Genomic DNA, 23,771 nt, shown 5'->3' with positions numbered 1-23,771 from the left:
CATACATCATGAAAGGTTACAGGTCATTGCATGTAAAATACCCATGGCTTCATATTGATATCTTTGACCCTACAATTACCTTGGAGTGGCCCAAATATGCCCAGGCCATTTGGTCTCAAATGTCGCACTTCTATCACCGTTGCCCTAGCAACCAGGCCTTCAACGGGCTGTGTGTGTATGTATGTGTACACATACACACACACACACACACACACACACAAAGGTTTACTTGATTTTTTTGCTGTATTCAGAGATGTAAAGGGGCAGCTGATGGGTAATATTATCAGTTATTGAGGGATGTTATCTAGAGATTAATTGAGAACATAGGCAGCAATGGGTTCCTCTTGGACATATCTTATAAGGGGAGTGGGAAGCTGGTTTTGGAAAACTGTATTAAATTGAATTAATTCGGCAAGATTTGTAATGATTTGGAAAATCAATTACAATAATTGGCACAAAAAAGTAATCAAGGAGATGCCGGATTTCACCCTGGTGCTTCACCTCATGCCTTATTCTCCCTGCTCCTTCCTTCACACATACACACACCCTAATTTCAAGCATCCTTCACCACATGCCCAATTCTCCCTGCTCCTTCACACACACCCTGATTTCAAGCATCCTTCACCACATGCTCTATTTCCCTGCTCCTTCCTTCAACCCCCCCCCCACACCCTGATTTCAAGCATCCCTCACCACACTTGAGAATTCTATGATTCTAAGAGCTTCTTTCTTTCTTTAGGGTTCATTTCCAACATGACTATTCAACGCCAGTATTTCCCAAATGATGAAGATCAGACTGGTGCTGCCAAAGCTCTCTTACGGCTCCAGGATACGTATAATTTGGATACAGACACTATATCGAGGGGAAATCTCCCAGGTAAATTTTTTGTAATTTTTGTAAGTATATGGGGAAAGACTTTTAAGAAAACGACTTTGCAGAAGCCAATTGAGGGTGTGGGTGATTAGGGAGGGAGAGTTTGTTTCACATACCGTATTAAACCATGGTTTGTTGCTAAAAGACTGAACCTTACGTCCACCTGTACCACTATTTTCCTTCCTCTTCCCCTCTGCTTGCATGTTTTTCTTTTAATTACTGGCTTACTCTTTTGCTCAAACCATAGCTATGATTTGTGTTCAACTTCCAAATTACTGCAGAGGGCAGGCAGTTAAAGTCTATATTACTCCCATGCCAGGATCCCAATCTAGATTTAGGTCCCCTGCAATTTGTGTTGTCAAAAAAAGGTCCATTAAAATTGTTTAGGCAATACATATTGCAGGTTCTGGATTGTGAAACAGTAGGAGACAAAACGTTACAGCCCCTCTTTAACCCCCTTCTAGGGTCCGAATCCAGATTTGGCCCTTAGTGCCTGCTTTTTGCATTGGACTGTGGCAAACACTCCTATTGGAGCAATTGGGATTAGTTTCCCACAGTACAAATAGCAATAGTGTGGTGTTGTTGACTGAAAGTGTGAGGTGCCCCACCTGTGTTTGACTCTTTTACCCTGCACATTACCTCTGAGGGAATGTGGCCCTCTCAGGGCAGGGGAAGGCAGATTCCACACCCTAGGACTTAGGAAACACAACAGTTTAGTAGGGCACACTCTCTGGACTGATTGTCTTGGTGGTCTTTAGGATCCCTATCTAAAAACCACTATCATTATAACATTAATGATAAATACACTAATTTACAGTAAATTGCAGCCTATACAAAAATTAAGTAGCTATAGTTAGCACGAATTTTGCGCAACTTTTGTTCTTTCCGTCATAGGCTTTGTAAGGTGTCATTAATCACATAATAAAAATAGAAAAATGCAGCTTCAGAAGAAGAAGAAAATCAGTGCAAATGATTCAGTAATGCAACCTTGATTCAACATTATTGGCTTCTTGTTTCCTACAGGAGTGAAACATAAGACATTTCTAACAGCTGAGGATTGCTTTGAGCTGGGCAAGATTGCATACACGGAAGCAGACTACTACCACACGGAACTGTGGATGGAGCAAGCTCTAAAACAGCTGGATGATGGAGAGGTTTCTCCTTCCATTGGCAAGGTTTCTGTCCTAGACTACTTGAGTTATGCTGTGTACCAGCAGGGAGATCTGGAGAAAGCCGTGATGCTTACCAAGCGTCTTCTTGAGTTGGGTATGTTAAAGAACTTGTATATTTCCTGTGGGTTGCAATAACTAATTTTGTGCACTAATTTCCCTGTGCACCAAAGATCTGTTTGCTGATTAGTGCTATTTTTGCTTCCTGTCTCCTCCCCCCCCCTTTTTTTCTCCTGGATGGTCTGGAAATCTTCCTGAGCAGTGTGGGATGGGAGGGGGCTTCTGAAGGAGAGAGGAATTGCTACCAAAACAGGCTTTGTCCCTGCAATTGGTTAACTTAAGGAAGTCCATGGAAGGACTTCCCATTCCCTCTCGTCTCTCCAGTGAATTTTTGAATAGGTACAAATGGCTGCAGGTGGGGAGTGGGAAACTTCCTTTTTTAAAAGTTAATTTGCCTCGGGGTTATAGGCATTGTTGTGAACTTCTTAAATAGTAAAGGTAAAGGTAAAGGGACCCCTGACCATTAGGTTCAATCACGAACGACTCTGAGGTTACGGTGCTCATCTTGCTTTATTGGCCGAGGGAGCCGGCGTACAGCTTCCGGGTCATGTGGCCAGCATGACTAAGCCACTTCTGGTAAACCAGAGCAGCACACGGAAATGCCATTTACCTTCCCGCCGGAGCGGTACCTATTTATCTACTTGCACTTTGACGTGCTCTCGAACTGCTAGGTTGGCAGGAGAGGGACCAAACAACAGGAGTTCACCCCATTGCGGGGATTCGAACCGCCAACCTTCTGATCGGCAAGTCCTAGGCTCTGTGGTTTAACCCACAGCGCCACCCGCATCCCCTCTTAAATAGTAGTTGTCTTCAAAACAATAGCTTTTCCTAGTGCCAACAGCAGTGGCGTTCTGTATTGGGCAACCGGGAGCAAGATAATCCGGCTCTGCTTCCATTAGCTGATAGCTTTTGTGCATTCAAAACAAGTCTGAACATAAATCAGATCAATTCTGAATAGGTGAGGATTGCATGCATCTGTATGCTCCTGATGGCACAAACAGGAATGCAGCAGGGCTTAGAAGCCTCCCTGCAGGCTGCTGCTCCTGTTTGCTCTCCCCATTTTTTTCAGACTGAGGCTGCAGGCCCCCCAATAGACCCATTTCAGATTGTCATTGTGATTCTGGAAGGGACTAATGTATTCTCATTGGAATCTGATTCAGATGTGGGGAGGCTTCCAAAAGCCAATCACCCCATGTCAGTTCCTGCTCAAGCACAAGTTTTAGATTCCACATCTTCTATTCTATTTTATATTGCTACTATTGGTTTATATGCGCAAAGACTTATTTACCCAGGCGTTTAGCCATTAATTAATCTATGGCTTGCTAAAGCTGGGGTGGGGGGGGTCTGTTATTATGATTATTTTATTATGTTGTCTGATACTATGATTTTTATTATGTTTTTATTATTAATGCTCTGTAATGTGTTCTTAATGTTGTACACTGTCCTGAGATCTTTTGATAAAAGGTGGTATATAAACTGAAAAAATAATAATAATAGTTTATTCTTTGCTTAGGATTGTAAAAAAACCAAGTGACACATCTCTTAACGTTCATTCTGATAGTAGCAACTTCTGTTTTTCTAGCATCTTTTCCTAAAACACCCGGATTGCCACGTTGGCCTGCAATACATTCTTGTTATGCTATCATAAAATACTTGTTGGAAATGGTGCATTATTCATGCAAGGCTTTGTAAATGTATATCTGCTATTGCATCGTGCTTTATGAGTAGGATCAGGTCTTTACTGCAGCTTATTGTTGTTGTAAACTTTCAGAGGTAGCATATGTGGTTACAGTTTCACAAAAAGTGTATCTGCTGGATACGCTTTTTGTGAAACTGTAACACTACACTAGCACAGACAAGGCTAGAAATGTGGTTGATCTGCTACCCTCTATTTGTTGTTGGATACAAGAATAGCCAATGGCCAGGGGTGATGGGAGTCCAACAGCGATTGGACATCACCACATATGCTACCTCTGAAAGTTTTCAACAACAACAACAACAAAAAGGACCAAAGCAGACATGAAGATTGAGGTGAAAATCTCAATAGAAAACATCTAGAGCTCAACAAACATTTTTCCTAGTAGTTTAAAATTTGTACGAGCATAGCTGTAGTACAGCCCTAGTTTACAAGGATTGGAGCAATTTAAAGAAGCAAGTTCGTTCTGAGTTGTTTCATGGAAAGATTCACAACTGCTGTGAAAATACCACTCTGTCAATCATTTGTTTCTTTGACTTAGGAACTTGTCTCTTTAATGAGAATACACAACTAAAACAGCTGTGAGTTAAACGAGTGAGTTAGATGTTGGCAATATTCAGATTTAAGTGTATGCTTAAAAAGAAAATGAAAGTTAACCATGAAAAGCAAGTTTGTTGAACGGTTTGCCTTTCACAAGGGGGCTCATTTCTTTCTTTTCCAATAGATTCAGAACACCAGAGAGCTAATGGCAATATGAAATACTTCGAGTACATCATGGAAAAAGAAAAAGAAAAAGAAGCAAATAAGTCTATTTCCCAAACCGATGGACAGACTGAAAAGGAAAACAAAACTCAGAAAAGGGGACCTTCCAAAGATTACCTTCCAGAGAGACAGAAATATGAAATGCTGTGCCGCGGGGAGGGTCTCAAAATGGTAATTAACATCTTTTATGTACAGTTTATAAAAGTGGCTTTAAAATAGATGGTAAAAACCTGCTGGTTCAGCTAGATAGATGTATCATTTCAGATATTTATGCATTTGTTTATAAGCTCTTTAAGAACATTTTGCTTCTTGCAGACCCCAAGAAGACAAAAGAAGCTTTTTTGCCGCTATTATGATGGGAATGGGAATCCCAGGTACATACTTGGCCCTGTTAAACAAGAGGATGAATGGGACCGCCCTCGGATTGTTCGCTTTGTTGAAATAATCTCTGACGAAGAAATAGAAACTGTCAAAGAGCTTGCAAAACCGAGGGTAAATAAAGAATCTCCATCTGTCCATGATAACTTTAACAATACTACAAATGCATGAGCTCTCCCGGCCAGCCTTGTTTTCATGATGGCACGCTTTGCTTTGGATAAGTAATAAAATATACCCTCTGTATGGCATTAAGAACTGACACTTTAGAATAGCTCCATGTTAGAGCACATGCTGCAACATACGGAATTCCTTGTTCAATCCCTGGCATTTTAAGGCTTTTAAAAAGGATTGTTTTTAAAAGTTCATTTAAAAAAAAGAAAAGGTGAGCCACTGGCTATCAAAGTTGGCAGTACCAGGTTAGGTTGACAAACAGTCTGACCTAACTTCCTCTGCAGGTCTCAGCAATTAAGCTGGGGAGGCCTTTTTGTGGCTGGCTGTGAAAGACAATCATGAAAAACTATAGTGCGGGACTTCACAATTTTTGCAGCATGCATGAACTGCCTCTGGATAGAAATAACTCCTTTGTATTAATATACTACTACTACTACTACCACTACTGTTAATTGTTTTAATTCTGTTTGCTATGTACATTAGAAGTATTGATTCAGCTGCAGTTGTAAGTGACAATACCTATGATGGTAGATCACCGGCTTTCTCGTTACTCTGCAGTTATGAAGTTACAACATAGTGTGTAAGCCGAATGGAGTTTCCCTTGGCCCAAGTTTGCACATGGCCATTTTGCATATAGTCTGGACTCCCAAATAAACTTAAGGGAAGACAAGAGTTTTAAGTGTAGGATTGAGTGCAGGGCATAGTTTCTCAACCATCCACCCAGTGCAGATTTTCATTCTTTTAAAAATGGCCCCAACGATGGCCTTTCCTTGGAAAAATGGAAAACTTATGACTGATCCATTTTAGACCTATATGTAAAATCTTGTTTATACTTTGTATGTGGACACGATTAATTATTTGGTTTGGTTTTTAGGAAAATATGACTTATTCCTCCAGGTCAAATAGTTTGGCAAAATATTTTCTCAGCCATGCACAAGCCTCCCCCCACAAGCCTAGTCACCAGGGCATGTCTGTCCCCTTGGTCAAAAGATTGATTTCAGGCACCCCATCTGAGAAATGAGAAGTTGTGCCTATTAGATGCAAGTGCCTTCAGGGGTGACCTCTCATCTTCTAAAGGAGGAGATGCCTGCTGTGTTGAAAGAGCATGTGCGTCTCTCATGCGCTGTTTTTGCCTCGTCAGCACCAGTCCATCAACAATTTGTGAATAGGTGCTGCCTTGGCTGGTAGAAGCATGTGAGTTGCAAGCTTTTTTTAAACCTAACTCGCACCATCTCTTTGGGAAAGGAGAGGTTGTTCCTTGTTGCCTTGATCAGAGGGGTGCTTAAGAGGTAAGTGGCATATGCCAGCACTCTGTAACTCTTCCCCACGTCAGATTAGGAGTACCAGTACCCATCACTGCTTCTTCCCACGCAGGTGGACGTTCCTTCTTTTAACAAAATGACTATTCAAGAGGTGCCTGCCTGTAAGAAGCATGGTCACATCTTGCATTTCTAGAGTGAAGCCAGATGTGAGTTGTTTGTAGACCAGTTTGGTTCAGTGTACCTGATCCAACAAAAAACTTCATAGAGATGCATAACCTATGGCGCAAATAGGTTGCTTGACTACAACTCCCATCATCCATGATCATTGGCCATGCTGGCTGCGACTGATGAGACTTGGGAGTCCAGCAACATCTGGAGGACCACAGGTTCCCCATCCCTGTAGGTATGTCAGATACCTACAGTAAGCTATCCTGTTTGGTCGTAATTGTACAAGCCAAGCTGATAAATTACTGAAACCAAAGTAAAAAGCTGGGTATAAGGCTATTGGGAGTGCCCTGTTATTCCAAGCTAGTTGAAGGTGAGTCGCGTTCTTACACGTTACAAAAAGAGAAGTACCTGCTTGGTAATGGGTCTTCTCCATACAGTATTGTGCATGATATTATACTGTTGCTATACATAGCTATGAGAACCAACCTACTGTAGCCTGTGCTCCATAATTGGGTTCTGAATGGTCGGATTGATGTGATGCAATAATATACATTGTAATGCAACTATTCTGATTGGTTCGCTTCACAGCTGAGGCGAGCCACCATTTCAAACCCCATAACAGGCGTTTTGGAGACTGCACATTACAGAATTAGCAAAAGGTAAGATTTCCCTTGCCGTATATTCTTTCCCTTTAATGAGTGCCTCTGCGGTGCTTATTAGGGGAGAAAACGACCAGAAAACACAAGAGTTTGATTATTATTTTTCTGGTCCATTTCTTTGCTCTCTGCAGATATTGTAACAAACTGTTACTGCTGAGTTTCTCAGATTCTTCCTCTAACCAGAAGTTCTGTCCTTGTATGCCTATTTAGGATGTATTCCTAGTTTGTTCCAATCTGCCTCAGATTTTTCTTGGGTAGAGATTTCAATTTTTCCTTCTGCAATACAGAGTGCCATTTTCTCCAACAAAGTCTTCCATGTCTTGGTTTTTAAAGGATAGCCTCCCACAGAACTGTCAAAGAGGCATGCAGAGTTATTAAGTTCACTAGTAAAATGAGATCTCTGCTTCCTGTCTGTGAAATCTACAGAGAAGTGATCTTGGCAAGACAGCTCTTCAGCTATTTGTATTTAGGGATATTGAAGCACTTCTGCACATCCATCGTAATAGAGACTATCATTTTATTTTCCATGATTGCTAATTCCAGTTTTGTTTTGCTAGAGCCAGGTGACACATTCCCAGAGAGACTTCTACTGGTTGTGGGAAATGATTAGCAGACTTAATTAACCTAAACTACTGGCTTGATAAATTTTAAACGAGTTTTCTTTTGGCAATTGCTCACACTTACTAAAAAAGCTGTGGGGTTTCCCCGTTTATCGTGGCACAATATTAATAGTAATTAATCACAGCTAAAAATATTTATTTACACCTAGCTCTTTTGTAAAGCTCTTGTGCATGGCAGTGATCAGTTCCCCCTCTGTTTAGCTTCAGCTGCTCCCAGATCATTCACTGACCACTACAAAAAATCATGAATTACAATATTTATACTCTGGGCAGTTCATGCAGCAGTTAACGGAAATAATCCTATTGTAATACCTTGTGAGGTAGGTTAAATGGTGAATGGCCCAGGGATGCTACAGTGAGTTTAATGACATCTTTAAATATCTATGTATATCTATTGAGTCTCGTGCAAAAGCTTTATCTTTTCTTAAAAAGCAAAACTGAGGCAGCAATTCAAAACAATAAACTTCTGGGTACCGAGAAGTTCTCTGTGAAACTCTGCAAACAATTGGCTTGCATAAACTTTCCATTTGGAGGGAAAAAGTGAAAGGACAATCTAACCAAATTTACTGAACCAATTGAGATTAATTGGGTAGTAACGGTAGCAGCCGCTACTGTAATCCTTTTAAATGTTCATGCTGATCTGAGCATTACATTCCATCCAGACCAATCGGAACCCTTCTAATTGCCTGTGGCTTGGCCCAGAAGAAGCTTGCTACTAGAGTAAGCCCCTTGTCCTTTCTCTTTTTGTAGCTGAGCCGAGCTACTGTGCATGACCCCCAGACTGGGAAACTGACCACAGCACATTACAGAGTCTCTAAGAGGTAAGGGGACGCTGGTATGTCGATAAGTTGCTACAGAAATTCTCTTTGCAGTGGCTTGTGTCAAACTTGGTGTGGGATTCTTTACCTTCCCCCCCTCCTTCAACTAATTGCTAACTAGATGAAAAGGATGGGGCCTTAAAATAGAACACTAACCTCTGTGGCTCTGGATGTTTGGAAGGCTTAAAGGGGAAAATCCTCAAATTTAAACTCCTTGGGTAAAGAACCAGTCAAAGTTAAGCACTTCAGGAATGTCCTTGTTTCTCCCACGCTCAATTCAGTGAGTCTTAGGTTGCAATCCCATACATGCTTACCTGGAATAAATCCTGTTTTAGGTCAGTGAGCTTACTTCTGGGTAGACATGTATAGGATTGCTTTGTTAAACACTTCTGTATATGTGTCAATGCATGAACCTTACTTTCTTATCTGCATGATCCCACCAGAATTAACACTACATTGTTTTATTTTAGAAAGAATCCATGTAAACTACATGCTATATAGCGTCTGCTTGCTTTGACTTCTGTGTCAGGATGCCTGTGTTAATCTTAAGCACTTCCTAGGAGGCACATGGTAAACAGGAAGCACATTCTATGTTAATGGTAGCTTGAGATTCCTAGTTCAGATTCTATTTTTAAATAGTTAGCATACTAAATATAGTAGTCGTCTTTTCCCATCCTTTTAAATGTGTATGATTAAAAGTTACTGTTTATGGCAAAAAAAAAAAAATCCTTACTGGCTTAAGGGGATATTTCAGTGAGGCGCTTATAAATACTGTTAATAGTTTGTGAAATCATTCAATTTCATGGGTTTCTCGTCTTATAAAAAAGTATAGCGTAAGCAGCCTCAAAAATTATTTGCTATTATAATACGCCTGTCCACAAAAAATGCCCAGGGGGAAAAAATCTAGCTTTTACATCAAATGTGTGTAAATCAGGATTTGTGCAATATGTCCAATACTTCCTGAAAACATAACATGAGATTTTCAAGATGGGAACTAGCATGCAAGAGCACATTGTTGGTCTTGAGCTGATTAATGGATCAATACTTGACCCTCATATACACCTGTTGCAAAACATGGGGAATAGTTGTTCGGAAGAAATGAATGTCTCCTGTTAAGGTTGGGTCTATCCAACACTTTTGTATAAGAGCCAAGCAGATTTTTAAAGCAAAGACCACTCATTAATATTAAACACCTTCTTGAAGCTTGCATCATGTGTGTTGATTTGAGGAAAGAGAAGCTGCCTTGACCTTCAGGGATTTGTTACATTAAAAGCCACAATTCAGGAGCAGGCAAAAATGCAGAGTGCTTTCCTTTAGTAATTAATTGTTACATCTGCTATTTCATGTGTGTGGTTTTAGTAGTGATAAAGTGTAGGAACTAATGTGTGAGTTGCTAGGTATAATTTGTGCCTCTGTAACCTCCTTTTAGAGAGAGCTGTTCTTCTCCTGGTGGTTTAAATCACAGTAGAACCTATTGTGGACATTCAAAATATTTACGTCAGCTGCAGTTAATATCTGCCAGTGGGCTGTGCATTCTGACTATCCCGTTTAAATCTGTTTTTGCCTTGTGCAGTTCTGTGAAAAGTTTCACACACCAGGCAATATTAAGAAGTCAGATTTTTTTCAAAACCGAAATCTGTATTGGTGAAGGAGTAGGTTTTCATTCCTGTCAAGGATATTAGTATTTTTTTTTAAAAAAAACAGCAAACTAGTAAAGCCACATTTACAGGGAACCCAAAAACTCTCTCTTGTATTTTTAATAGAAGTTTGCTTCCTCCTCCCAAACATTCCAAGCACTCTTTCCTAGCTAACACATTTCTATATTAACGGCATGCCTCTGCTTATGACAGGACTACTGTTTGTGCTGAAGTACGTGGCAGGCTGCATGACAGTGGCATTTTGCCAGCAGTGGAAAGCAGCATTTAGAGCCAAGCCATGTGTATGTAGTACCATAATATTTTGGCCAGTCTGACTTTCAGGAAACTGCTGGTCGTGATGTATGCCTGTGAAATAGCCAATTACTCTACGATATAGTTTCCTCTCTAGAAAGAAGGGGGGGGGGGAGACATCTTTAAAGGAATTTCTTTAGACCATGATGGTGGAGTCTCCACCAGACAAATGCATGTCTTTCAACATTACTTTTTAAAGTTTTAGGAACAGTCCTTCCTAGTAGTGCCGTTTTTAAAAGCTTCAGTGGAAAGATGCTGAAACTTTTAAGGAATGAAAGTAAATGTTGATGGAAGTTAAGGTACATTTCTTGAGTATTAGTTTATTTCAAAAGGAGAGAACCTCAGAAATATTGTTATGTCCACTAAATTTAACTTTTAACAACGTTCAACATGGAAAGCTTTTTTGATGCTGTCAAGAGCAATAATAGCACACTGCAGTGTTCAGAGAGCACAATTTTCCTCACAAATGATACAGAGGCATTTTAGGATTATTTTAGCTTCCACATGACTGTGAGCTGAAATGAAAAGTGTTGACAAGCGATCTTCCTGGGAAAGGAAATGGGAGGATATGCTTGTTCCTCTTGCAAGATAACGTCTCTCTCTCTCTGCCCCCTACTCCATTTCTGATGGATACGCAATTGATGGGTATATGTTGACTGAGCTGAAGTAGAAAAAAGGCACTGAAACAATTAAAAGTTGACATTTTTACGAATTAGGCTACAGGAGAAGGAGAAGGCTGAAACATTACAGCAGGCACAGTAATAGAGAAGCAGCATTGGAACCCCTTCTGCAAGTCCGTTTGACTCCCGAAATGGTTCAAAAACCAAAGCGCAGCTTCCAATTGGCTGCAGGAGCTTCCTGCGCTGAATCGGAAGCCACATGCAGCTTCCAAAAAAAGTTCGCAAACTGGAACACTCACTTCCGGGTTTGCGGCGTTCAGGAGCTAAAATGTCTGAGTACCAAGGCGTTTGGGATCCAAGGTACGACTGTACTGTCTTTAGCTTCATCCTTACTGAAAGAAAACTCAGGGTGATCTACATTACAGCAGAATATAAGAATTAAAACATAATATAAAAATGCTGTTAAAAAGAAGGAGCTGAACACCCTTATTCTGCTGAGGTTTCATTCAGAATCTAAAACGCGATTTAGAGCTTGCTTCATACCTAACAGCTCTCCATTCTGGCTGGGCCTGACAGAAGCTGAGACAACTGTCCCCCATCGAAAACCATGAAATAATGTATGCCCACCAAGCCTCTCTACCCGGAAGAGTTCCAGAGCAGCTTTGTATAGTCACTGGAACAAGTAACAGGAGATGAGGTGCTCCATAAGAAATGCTGGGCTAGGCTTTGCAGGTAAAAACCAGCACCTTCAATTGAGTCCTGGAACAACTGGCTGCCACTACAATGGTGGCTTCATAATCGGGCAGAAGGGGAGAAGCAAGCTTAGTGGCTGCAATGTGTGGAAGGAGGAAGATGCAAGAAGTTACCGTGGGGGTGGTTTGTGTGCAACCGGGGCGGGGGGAGTGTTGCACAAATGGAGGTAGGAGGAGACATGGACATAAGGGTGAAGGTGAAAACAAGGTACAAAGCTGGGCTGCAGAGCAGAAAAGAGAAAGTAGCTGCATGGGGTGAGAAGGGGAAGCCAGCGGGTTAATGTAGGGGTAATGAAGAGGGGTTATTAAGTGGTGCAAATACTAGTTTTTCATTGTAACTAACTTCGCTTGCTGTAATATGAATTTTCTTCTTTAGGAAATAAGTCTTGCTATGGGTAATGCTTTATGTGACATAACATTTTTTTTTGTTATAAGAAATACATTCTCTGTCTATATTTCTTATGCTTGCAATTGCTCTGTATGCTAACAGTTGTTCTGATATTTTCCCCCCTAAACTTCCTTGCTTACTGACTTTGGACAAACATTCAGCTCTCCCTTATCCATACCCTTTGAGATTCTGTAACCTGTGTGGTGTCATATTTTACCGCTCTTGATTAGAGATTTGCTGTGATCCTTTTGAAAAGGAGGGTACTAAACAAACTCGAGTGGTAGTGAAGATACAGTTTAATCCTTTCAAACTAGTATATATACATGATGTGTTTCTGCAAGGGATCTTTGACCATCAATGGTGCATAAAAATCATGTTTGCTAATCGAACAACTAGCTTTTGATTACTGTTTTTAAGGTGTACAAACCGTGAAACTAGGGTCTTTAATGTTGTCCAAGCTTCTAGAATATGTGGGGAGTAGAAACCTTAACAGAAAATTCAGGTTTGAATAGAAAGAGGCAGAAGCTGAGAGGGCATTTTAAAAAAACTTGTGTGTGTCTGGTAGGGCAAAGAATTTTGGCAGGAAGAGAGCCAAACACTTAACAGCTTCTCCAGTTTCCGATAAGACTGTGCTATTCCTCTGCCCCCAGCCCTCAGCCCACATTTAAATGAACGCTTCTTCTGGACACTACTTTTTACTTGGGAGTAGTCCATGTACTTTACTGCTTCAAACAGCCCACCCCATCATTACAGTCCCTGGTAGGAATGGAAATAAGTTCTTGTGACTAATCTAGTCTTGAATCCAACTCTAGTCCATGAAAGCTTATTCCACAATAAAATGTGTTTGCCTGTAAAGGTGCCACAAGACTCATTGTTGGTTTTTTGTTGCAAAACACGGCTAGCCCTCTGGAAACTAGTCTCGTACAGTGAATTGTAACCTTGTACAATGGTCACAATTCGAAGCACCACTTATCGGGGATGCTGCTGCTAGCTCAGTAAAATGGTTTTCAGGATAATTAGTAATATATATAGGAGAGCCCACACCCCATGTGGAGCAAGGGGGGCAAGTGGAATTTTTGCTACACTTGTGGGTGAGAGTGGAAAGTAATCTTGTTAAGCCACCAGTTGCTTATTAAAATACAGGGTTTAGTCCATTCATCCTTAGATGTTTGCTGGACAGTTTCTAGGGCAATTGTTTCCGCCAGCTCTTTAGTGGAGAGGTGGGAATTTTGAGTGCAGTTCTGGCATGGAGAGGCTTCCTGTTTTTCGCATATATCAGCATCAGCAGCTGAATCGGTGCAGGTAGGGTTCAAGTATACACCATGATGTGTATGCATATATAAGAAAGCAAGATAGAGCTTTTTTCACAGTCAGACTCTCTGGTTTGACAGGAGAGAGTGGGTGGTATTTAAGTTTAACTAAGAGGAGACCCATTGATATCAGTGGACCTAACTTATTAACCAATGGACCTGTATTAATTTCAGTGGGTTTATTATGCGAGTTAATTTCAACGGGTTTATTATGTGAACTGCAGTGTGTACCACCGCAGCATTTCCTTCACAATTGTGGTGAATCAAAGAGGGTCTGTCACACATTGCAATACTGTGTATATCATGCTCTCCCAAGTGTTCTTTTGGGTCACAACTTACTTCACTTGATGGTGGCCAACCAAAGGGGATTGCTTTGAAGAAATACAGCAGAGCTGCAATATATGCCAATAGGGCTAAAGTTGTTAATTAAGTGGAGTTACTGAGATGTCGGCTATCACGTTTAGTGTTGGCATTTGCCTGTAGGCATTTTTGCACAGTTAAAAAGTTGTTTCTTACTAGTCTTGAAAAGTGATGCTCTGATCATACTGGTCAGGAATAATATCTGTTTCCATGTTTAGTGCCTGGCTGTCTGGATATGAAAACCCTGTAGTAGCACGTATTAATGCAAGAATACAAGATCTTACAGGACTGGATGTTTCCACAGCAGAGGAGCTCCAGGTGAGCTGAGGAGATATTTAAAAACCCAAATGCCACCCCCAAACCCCACACTACTTTTTTTTAAAAAAAAACATAATTTTTATTAACAGGCCAATCCAATCACATTATTTCCAAATCATATTACTTCCAAATTATACAGCCAAATTTTTAAATTTTGTTGGGGGTACCCTTACATCAAGCTCCGAATGAGAATCAAAACATCACTTCTATTACTGCTTTTATCAAACGATAAACCCCATGCTACTTGAGTATTAAGAATCTTGCTGGCATCAACTCATCTCATACTGGTTTAAATACATATTCGAATATGTTGTTTGTGTGGGAGGGGGCAGTGTGACTCATGCAACTCTGTTTCACTCTAAAGTCATGGCTTTTCATTGGGGGGGGGGATATTGAGCTCTGTTACCTGTGTTTGTGTGCAGAATGCAGTTAGCCACAATATTTAAGTGTATGGTGAAAAATTAAAAAATGCAAACTCCAGTTCAGTATTTCCTTGGGTGAGTTCAGTTGAGCAAAACAGGGAAAAGATATTTTTTTAAAAAAATGTTATATTAGGGTGGGAGCTACATTGTTGAAATACATTGTCTTAATACTTTGAAAATCATTTTTTAATGGAAAATGAAGTTGGTGAATTTTCAGTAAGGGCAAATGAAAGGGAAACCTCAGGCCGTTGCTTAATTTAGTTCCTTATTTGGGAGAGTAGACTCAAGTTGGTGGCACTACTAAAGAGGGCATAGCCTTTATTGGTTTGTTAATTATTTGTACGGTGGAACTTCGGCTCCCGAACGCATTGGGAGCCGGAATGTTCAGGCTCCCAGACGATCAAAAACTGGAAGTGATTCTTCCAGTTTTCGAACGTTCTTTGGAAGCCAAACGCCCAACGTGGCTTCTGATTAGCTTCAGGAAGCTCCTGCAGCTAATCGGAAGCCGTGCCTTGGTTCCCAAACCATCAAATGGACTCCTGGAACGGATTAAGTTCTGGAACCAAGGTTCCATTGTACTTACAACTTGTCCATCACCAGATGACAGGGTGGCAGTGGGGTTGGGACCATGTAGTTGCAGTGGGTGGGACCTGCCAGTCAGGTGTTCCTGATGGTGCACCTTCATAGCTCCAACCTTGCCACTGCCTTGCAGAATCGGTGCCAGTGCTGGGAGGGAAGCTGCGCCCCACCACACACATTGTTCCTGGGCTTGATTTTATGACACTCCTTGTTAGCAAAGCATCAACGTACATATGAAGCAGATACTTCATCTCTCACCCTGGGTAGTTCATCGGTTGTTTCTTCTTCTGCTCTAGGTAGCCAACTACGGCGTAGGAGGCCAGTACGAGCCTCATTTTGATTTTGGAAGGGTAAGTCTTTCTCTGTCCTGCCTTTGTGCTTTACACGCACTGTGTTTCTTTCTTCCAGGTAGCAAATTATGGAGTGGGAGGACAGTATGAGCCCCACTATGACTTTGCTCGGGCAAGTAAAGAGATGGGTGAAAAATGAAATAGTTTGAAGCCTAGGCCTTTCGGCCTGTGGCACAAATGTTTAATTGAGTGTTTGTGTTACATTCAAGTCTTCTAATCAATGTGAAATGATTAAAGTCCTCTAAACCACCATTTGAACAGCAGAGAATAACAAATATTACCAAAATGTTAAAGTGAAATGCTGTTAAGTGAATGAAAGGATTAAAGGAGGAAACTGCAGGAAATGGTGCTGGTACATTTAAGGTGATGGTATTAAAAAAAACCCAAAAGCTCTTATGTCATAGTGATATATCTGCAACCAACCATAGGGTGAAGGGCTTTTTAAAAAAAATCCAAATGGGTTTAGGCAGGCTTGGATATTTATGGGTTTCAGATCACTGAAACTGTTAACAGGTTTATACACCTGTTTTAAGTTGATGCACAGCTTAGAGGAACCAAGTGATCTCGAAGGGATAACATCTCTGTATCTCTTCATGTTAGCTTATATTTACTTCTGGGTGGGCTGCCAGATTTTTTTTTTTAATACTCTCTTTTATTTTATATTGGGACAAGGCTGCAAGAAATAGGGCAAATGATCTCAAATGGTGGTTTACAGGGCATTTATGTGTTAAATAACACCGTCGATTAACATTTTTGTTTGAGCCCACCATACATTTATTAAAATTATTGCCTTAACATAAATCTTGATTCCCCCCCCCCCTTAAAAAATTATATACAGTAAGTCTATATTGGCTTATATGATGCATGTTGTTAATCGTTTTTTCCTCTCATGCATGCGTTTAGAAAAAAACACACCTGTTTTTGAAAGAATATCTTTGCTGTGCGATCCTGTTCAGTAAATCTCACTTTGTTAAATGGGGCTTCCTCCCATATACATATGTCTAATAATGCACCCTTCCAACATATTTGCAGAAGTAAAACCCATTGACTTAAATGGGTCTTACTCCCAAGTAAGTATGTATGAGTGCCGCCTTAATATACTAAAATAGCATCCAATAATATAATGTGTGGGAAACACTGGATTCTTCCCAAGCATGTACATGTGAAAGCAATTAGGGTTGAGCAGTGGGGAAAAAATCCCTTCTAATTCTAGGGGAGAAAAGCACATTGTTTGCTTTGACATAAATCATTTAAATTGCCAAGTATATTTTAAACTTCTGGTTGCCTTGAGTTGCAGTTGGTGGTCAGCATACAATTTCTTGTTGCCTGGTAGTTCTGTGTGATTTTTAGACCAATTCCTCTAATCTGCAGATGTAGGAGAGAGCAATGGAAACTTGTTCTGCCTAAAAAGATTATGTGCCTTCAAAAGTCATGTTATTTTTCTAGATTGTGATGGCTATCTTCATTGGATTTCTGAGACCATGTTCCCCAGAACTTCATGTATTTATTTTTTAAAAGCATAGTTACTCTGTATATCCGTGCAACCGTAGGTGGAAGACATCTTACACCAGGCATAGGCAACCTTCGGCCCTCCAGATGTTTTGGACTACAATCCCCATCATCCCTGACCACTGGTCCTGTTAGCTAGGGATCATGGGAGTTGTAGACGAAAACATCTGGAGGGCTGAAGGTTGCCCATGCCTGCCTTACAGTATTTACTATATTGCCCACTATACATTGGACCCAGGAGGCAATTTCTCACCTTACAGGAAAGATGTCTCTTCCCAGCAGAGAAGGTTCTTAGCAATTTAAACACTTCAGTGACTCATAAAGTCACCCTTTTTCCCTTAGCGGCCAAAAAGATCAGAAAGAAGACCCTGGACAATATAGCAGTGAACTGTAAGGGAGACGGAGAGATCTAAATAGAGACCATTATTTGTGGCACGACACCCCTTTTGCTTGTATTTATTTTTGATTCAGATTTGTCATGGCCAATGGCTACTGCATTAAAGTTATTTGGATTGGATTGGATTTACACTGCTTTTCATCCAAGAAGGCTCCCAGAGCAGCTTACAGATCAGTTTTTTAAAAAAGATAGCCCTTGCCCTCAGGCTTACAACCAAAAAGTCATGACACACAACGAAAAACGAATGGGGAGGGAGGAGGAAACATGTAAGCTTAGGCATCCATCCTTAAAGTTACAGTTCTTATATTGATCAGCCGGGATCAGAACTGTTCAGATAGCCTGATAGAAGGGCTGCTTTCTAGGTGAGAGTTGAGGGAGAGCAGCTGAACTCATAGCAGAACAAATGGAATAGCTCTGCTTCTCTTCTCTCCCTTTGCTCTGCAGCCTAATGAAATTATACAACTGTCATTAGTGATATCTTAAGCATCAGAAATACATCAACAATAACTTACAGTGTCCAAATCTCATTCCTGTTGGCTTATTCCATTCTCTCTCTCTTGTTATCCATCACTGGAAGGAGTTAAGAGTTCTCAGTCACAGTATCAGAGAGATGCCATGTTAGGATAACCTAGTAAGTAAAGTCTAGCCAGGTCCCAGGACACCAGAAGCATACCTTATGCTTTAAGAACTTTGTATGCTGCTAGTGTAAAATCAAATGCTGAAATGACAGCTTATTTGAATGGATACCTTTAACTTCTGGGTGAAATGCTTGATAATTTTTTAGGTAACTACTACAGTGGTGCCTCGCAAGACGAAATTAATCCGTTCCGTGAGGCTCTTCGTATAGCGGTTTTTTCGTCTTGCGAAGCAAGCCCATTGACAGCTTAGCGGATTAGCGCTATTAGCGGTTTAGCGGCTTTTAGTGATCAGCTGTTAAGCGGCTTAGCGGCTTAGGAAAAGCGGGGGGAAAGGGAAAAAACCCCACAGGAACTCGCAAGACATTTTCGTCTTGCAAAGCAAGCCCATAGGGAAATTCGTTTTGCGAAGCGCCTCCAAAACGGAAAACCCTTTCGTCTAGCGGGTTTTCCGTCTTGCGAGGCGTTCGTCTTGCGGGGCACCACTGTACTAATTTTCCCTTACTTACATCATGCATTCTAAAAATTAATATTTGTAAATGTCTACCCTAGCGCTAACACTGTGTGCCATTGTTGGGTTTCGCTTGTACAGTAAGACCTTGTGCTGCATGTTTTTCTACACAGAAAGATGAGCCGGATGCCTTCAAAGAATTGGGTACAGGCAACAGAATCGCAACATGGTTATTCTATGTAAGTAAGATGCTTTGGAGGCAGGATTCAACCATGTCACCAAAAGAGCTTCTCTCACACAGTGAAAATTATGAGGAAATGTGTGGTTCTTTTCATAATTCTCCTGTTTGTGTTATGGTAGCATAGCAAGTAGCCGTGCATCAACACTCACTGTTTCCCATGTTGATGCTGCTTCCTAGGAGGTGGGGAAGGGAGGAGGAGAGTGACAGTGAGGTCAGCATGGTGCATTTTCCCTGCTCCAACCTCACCTTTATCTCCCGGTACGCAGCAGTAATGTGGGCCACGGGAGGTCAGGCGAGCATCACTAGATTGCCTGCTGCTAGGGACCATAGTTCTTCAATTGTTTTGTTTTTAAAATAGAAAACTACAGTGTCCTACATCTTGAGAATTGAAAGAAAGGGTCACAAACCTAAATGAATGAAATGTCTGTGTCTAGCTAGGTACCTTTGTCACAAATATCCTTCTGTCTCTTAAGGCTTTTAATGCAATCTGTACCTGCCCAGGTATCATTCCAGCATCCGCAGCGTATTCCCCATGGATGATGGGGTTTCCTTTCATGTACAGGTTGGTGCTTCCTGTACTAGATGTAGTACTGTGTGCTTCTAGTGGAGTACTTTAGATATCCGTGTGGTACAGGCATACCCCTTTTTTAAAAGAATCAATCTGCCTTATTGTTCAAAACGTCAATGGCAACCCCCCCCCCCCTACAAAGTGCTGCAGTTCCCCTGAGATCAGATCAGTAGTGAAATCTGTGGGATTACTTTTTGGAGTGGCTAGCTTAATGGCTCACACCATTTCTTTTGTCAGATGAGTGATGTGGCAGCAGGAGGAGCGACAGTATTTCCTGAAGTAGGAGCTAGCGTTTGGCCTAGAAAGGTAGGTGAAATACCTGTATATCACAGCTGACAGTCTCCATACTATTCCTTCCACTTAAAAGCCATCTATGCTGCATCATATAATGAAGCTGTGTGAAATGTTCTGAATGAGAAGATTGGTACATACGCATATCCTGGCTTAGAGGTAAAGTGTGCATTAGGCTCCCAGTACATTTCCGAGCACAATTCAAAGTGTTGGTGCTGACCTTTAAAGCCCTAAATGGCCTCGGTCCAGTATACCTGAAGGAGCGTGTCCACCCCCATCATTCTGCTTGGACACTGAGGTCCAGGGCCGAGGGCCTTCTGGTGCTTCCCTCACTGCGAGAAGCCAAGTTACAGGGAACCAGGTGGAGGGCCTTCTTGGTAGTGGCACCCACCCGGTGGAACTCCCTCCCACCAGATGTCAAAGAGAAAAACAACTACCAGACATCTTAAGCCAGCCCTGTTCAGGGAAGCTTTTAATGTTTGATGCATTACTGTATTTTAATATTTTGTTGGAAGCCGCCCAAAGTGGCTGGGGAAGCCCAGTCAGATGGGCGGGGTATAAATAATAATAAATTATTATTATTATTATTATTATTATTATTATTATTACTACTACTACTTCTACTAATAGAAAAATTTTCCGATGCAAACTGAAAAATTTTCGATGCGAAACACCCTGTGCAGATTAATTCAAAATTTTACGGAAAACTCGCATCGCTGCCAGGGGCTCAATAGGTGATGTGTGAGCATAGCGCTGAGGCGCACTTAGAAATCGCAGGGGGGAGTAATCATCAGTACATTTCCCACACTTTTGCTGTTGCCTGTGGTTCCACCTGTTTTTAGCCTGCCTTAGCTTTTCACTTTCCAGAAGTTAAACTGAAGGCAGTTTAATGAGTCAACTCCGCTTTATATCTTCCCAGGGGACAGCTGTATTTTGGTACAATCTTTTTCCAAGTGGTGAAGGGGACTACAGCACAAGGCATGCTGCCTGTCCAGTATTAGTCGGAAACAAATGGGGTAAGTATGAAACCAGAGAATTTGCACAGACATCATAGCTGCCGCATTTTGAACCATTTGCACATAGCCAAAAGATAAGAACAACAAAAATACCATTCTTAAATGAAATGTGAGAGTGATGGGTAGGGAGATGAAACCTAAGCAAGTCCAGTTTGCTGGCTACTGTATAATTCATTGTAGGTAGGTGGGGTTTTCCACAGCAAGTTCAGTATTGATCCTTTCAGATCAATATTACCAGGTGTTAAATCACCTCACAGGGTTGTTAGTAATGGTAAAAAATAATAATCTCATTGTTCAACAATAAATAGGAAGTAATTTGTCCTGCCATGTTTTTAGTTAGACTTTGGGAAGTTGCCATTCTGTAACCAGAGCAGTCTTTTACAGACTAATATGTATTCACTGAGTTTAGCCAGGTGTGAGTAACTGTATGTAAATGTGCCTCTTCTCTCTTCCTTTTCCTGTAGTATCCAATAAGTGGATCCATGAACGTGGGCAAGAATTTCGAAGACCGTGTAGTTTATCAGAGTCGGACTGATCCAAACCTCTCCCTTTTCTCTTCCTTTTTGTGCAAATTGCAACTTCCTCCCACGTTTTCCTTGATTAACACTGATAGTTTTACACTAACACTCCCCTACAACTTTTGTCTCCAGTGCCAACCAGTTCTTCATCTCTGGACCTTCTTTTACATAAGGACAAATGTCTTTGCTAATATACTGTTTAAATTTTTTTATAGAGAGAGTGTAATTGATTTTGAATGTTTTGAGTTTCCATGGCCAAAATAACTTCTGCCAGAGACACTATAAACTACATTCTGCTGAGGGTAGAATGGATATGGACAGTCTGTCCTCAGACAGTGACTTGGTTTGCTTGGAGGGTAAGATGCTATACATGTCTTCCACTTCTGTTCCTTGTTTTTAAGAATGCCTGACCATGGCTATAGAATTGTAGACAAGGGCTGTGAGCTGCATCCCATTGACATCCGTAGCAAAACTCCCCCACCGAATGCAAAAGATCAAGGGCTGTGTCCATGAGCCTTAACTTTCTGGGTGACTTTTCCAGCGTTGTGAAAGTTCAAACACAGAAAGTCTTCCTTTTTTATATTTTAAAAAATGCCTCTTGGATGAACCTGGCCGGTGATCCTAAAAAAAGTGAGCCAGCAGTTATGCACATAACTATATAGTTGCTCAAGCAGTTCTGTACTTTTTGCAGCTTTCCAAGAACAGTTTTGTGGGAGGGACAGGATTTGCTTTCCAAGTATGAATCTTCTTCTGAACCATATCACGATTCAGCTTCTTCCTTTTAAAAATCAATTGCTGCTTTTATCGTTTTGTAACTAGCGAAAAAACACTATGGATCCATAGAGACAAGAACATTGTGGGCTTAAAACACAGCATTGTGCCTTAGTCTCGGAGTTTGATTTGTATAAAAACAATTTGTATGATGAGAAGACGCACACTTCCATTCCCAAAATGGCAAACCTTTCCCCCAGCTGAGGTGTTTTGTGACAAAGATGATATATTTATAATACTAAATCCCTTTGAAAGCTTTTTGTTTCGTGTACTTTGGTATGTTGTGGACCCTGAATGTGTTCTGTTTCTGTTTACTCGCCTTTTACCTAAACTAGGGCTGTGTTTACACAGGATGTTAACTTGAACTCTGCATCATACACAGTTCTGAAGAAGTTAGTCATAGCCGTCTTCCTTATTCTTCTGAGTAAGGGTTTTCATTATTATAGACAGTCTCTGATTGGAGCCTTTTAGCATGCCTGGTGTATCTTTGATGCTTGCTGTCAAATACAGCCAAAGTTGTGCCTGAACAAAGATGCATGATTTGGAATCCACTGTGTACACATTTACTCCTGGCAATAGTTGGATCAGTATTTTGGGACAGAAATGGCTGGTTCCTATACAGAATCTCTTCTGACAAGGTAGGTAAGTGTTTCTGATGCAGCTCAACCTACAAATCGAAAGACCTTGCTTCAGCCTAAAATTCCTGTGGTAGCAGTAAATGACATCTTGATTCTGTGGTGTCATAAACAGATGCTGGCTTTCCAAAATTGCTGCAAGCTGTGGAGAGAGAGAGAGTATATAAATGGTATGCTAAATTTGAAGCAAAGACCCATTTAATCCCGTACTTTCACACTTTAATACTGGCCAGGTTTTGTGGTGAAGACAGACATATAGTGGTACCTCGGTTTTTAAACCTCTCTGTTGACGAACGTTTCGGAACTCGAACGCGATAAACCCAGAAGCAAATGCTTTTGTTTTTGAACACGCCTCGGAAGTCGAACATGCCACACAGCTTCTGTACTGAGTTTTCCGTATTGAGTTTTCGAATGTTTTGGAACTCGAATGGTCTTCCAGAACGGATTATGTTTAAAAACCAAGATACCACTGTAATACAAAGAGAGAGCTCAAAGCTTGTACCTCAGTCATGGAGCAAGGCCTACCATCTTTACAGTCAAAATAACTGATGTGCATAATAGTGTATCAAATGTTAGCTAGAAAAACTGTTTCCCTTATAATAAAAAAGCAAAAGCAAAGCTTGCTCTAGGAATTAGAGGAGGGGATGCTTTAGTGACAGGGTGCAGCGGCAAAGGAAAGACAACCAGCACGATGTACAGCTCACTTCTGCAACAAACATGCAAAACTAGTTTTCTTAAGAACTCAACCCTGGAGAGCAGTAGGTATGTTACTCTGACTGCAGTGCAGCCATTTCTAAAATGGCTCCATGGCCTTAAAATATTAACGCCTGTCCTCACATTTTTTGGTGGAAGATTTTGAGTGTACACGGGCTTTTGGGTTTGTTTGTTTTTAAACAAAAGTTAATTTTGCACCATAGCTCCTTGGTGCATTTTGTTTCATTGGGAAAGTATGCCTCTTCCATTGAAGTTCCTCATTGTGCCTTATTTGTGCCTTTCTGTGGTGCATAAGCACAAGTCATTACAGGAATAATAAGGAACTTGAGTTAAAATGGGA

The 23,771-nt window shown here is 41.0% G+C and overlaps 1 protein-coding gene across 4 annotated transcripts in view; it reads left to right on the top strand.

Annotated features, from left to right (window-relative positions):
* Nucleotides 1–22,340, top strand: part of P4HA1 (prolyl 4-hydroxylase subunit alpha 1) — a 30,146-nt gene extending 7,806 nt beyond the window's left edge. The window contains exons 5-15 of one of the 4 annotated variants that reach the window (XM_079976286.1): nt 740–877; nt 1,898–2,140; nt 4,524–4,732; nt 4,877–5,053; nt 7,129–7,199; nt 14,235–14,334; nt 15,632–15,685; nt 18,851–18,916; nt 19,724–19,792; nt 20,697–20,793; nt 21,258–22,340. In XM_079976286.1, the coding sequence (XP_079832412.1) occupies nt 740–877; nt 1,898–2,140; nt 4,524–4,732; nt 4,877–5,053; nt 7,129–7,199; nt 14,235–14,334; nt 15,632–15,685; nt 18,851–18,916; nt 19,724–19,792; nt 20,697–20,793; nt 21,258–21,328 (1,295 nt within the window). In that variant the 3' untranslated portion in view covers nt 21,329–22,340. Of the gene's footprint in view, nt 1–739; nt 878–1,897; nt 2,141–4,523; nt 4,733–4,876; nt 5,054–7,128; nt 7,200–8,569; nt 8,641–14,234; nt 14,335–15,631; nt 15,686–15,743; nt 15,798–18,850; nt 18,917–19,723; nt 19,793–20,696; nt 20,794–21,257 lie in introns of all 4 variants that reach the window. The other 3 variants (XM_079976289.1, XM_079976287.1, XM_079976288.1) reach the window with 3 other exon arrangements.
* Nucleotides 22,341–23,771: the final 1,431 nt, after the last annotated feature.

The sequence above is a fragment of the Podarcis cretensis genome, assembly GCF_951804945.1.
Source record: "Podarcis cretensis genome assembly, chromosome: 5".
Classification (NCBI taxonomy): Eukaryota; Metazoa; Chordata; class Lepidosauria; order Squamata; family Lacertidae; genus Podarcis; species Podarcis cretensis.
This window is presented reverse-complemented; position numbering and strand designations above follow the sequence as displayed.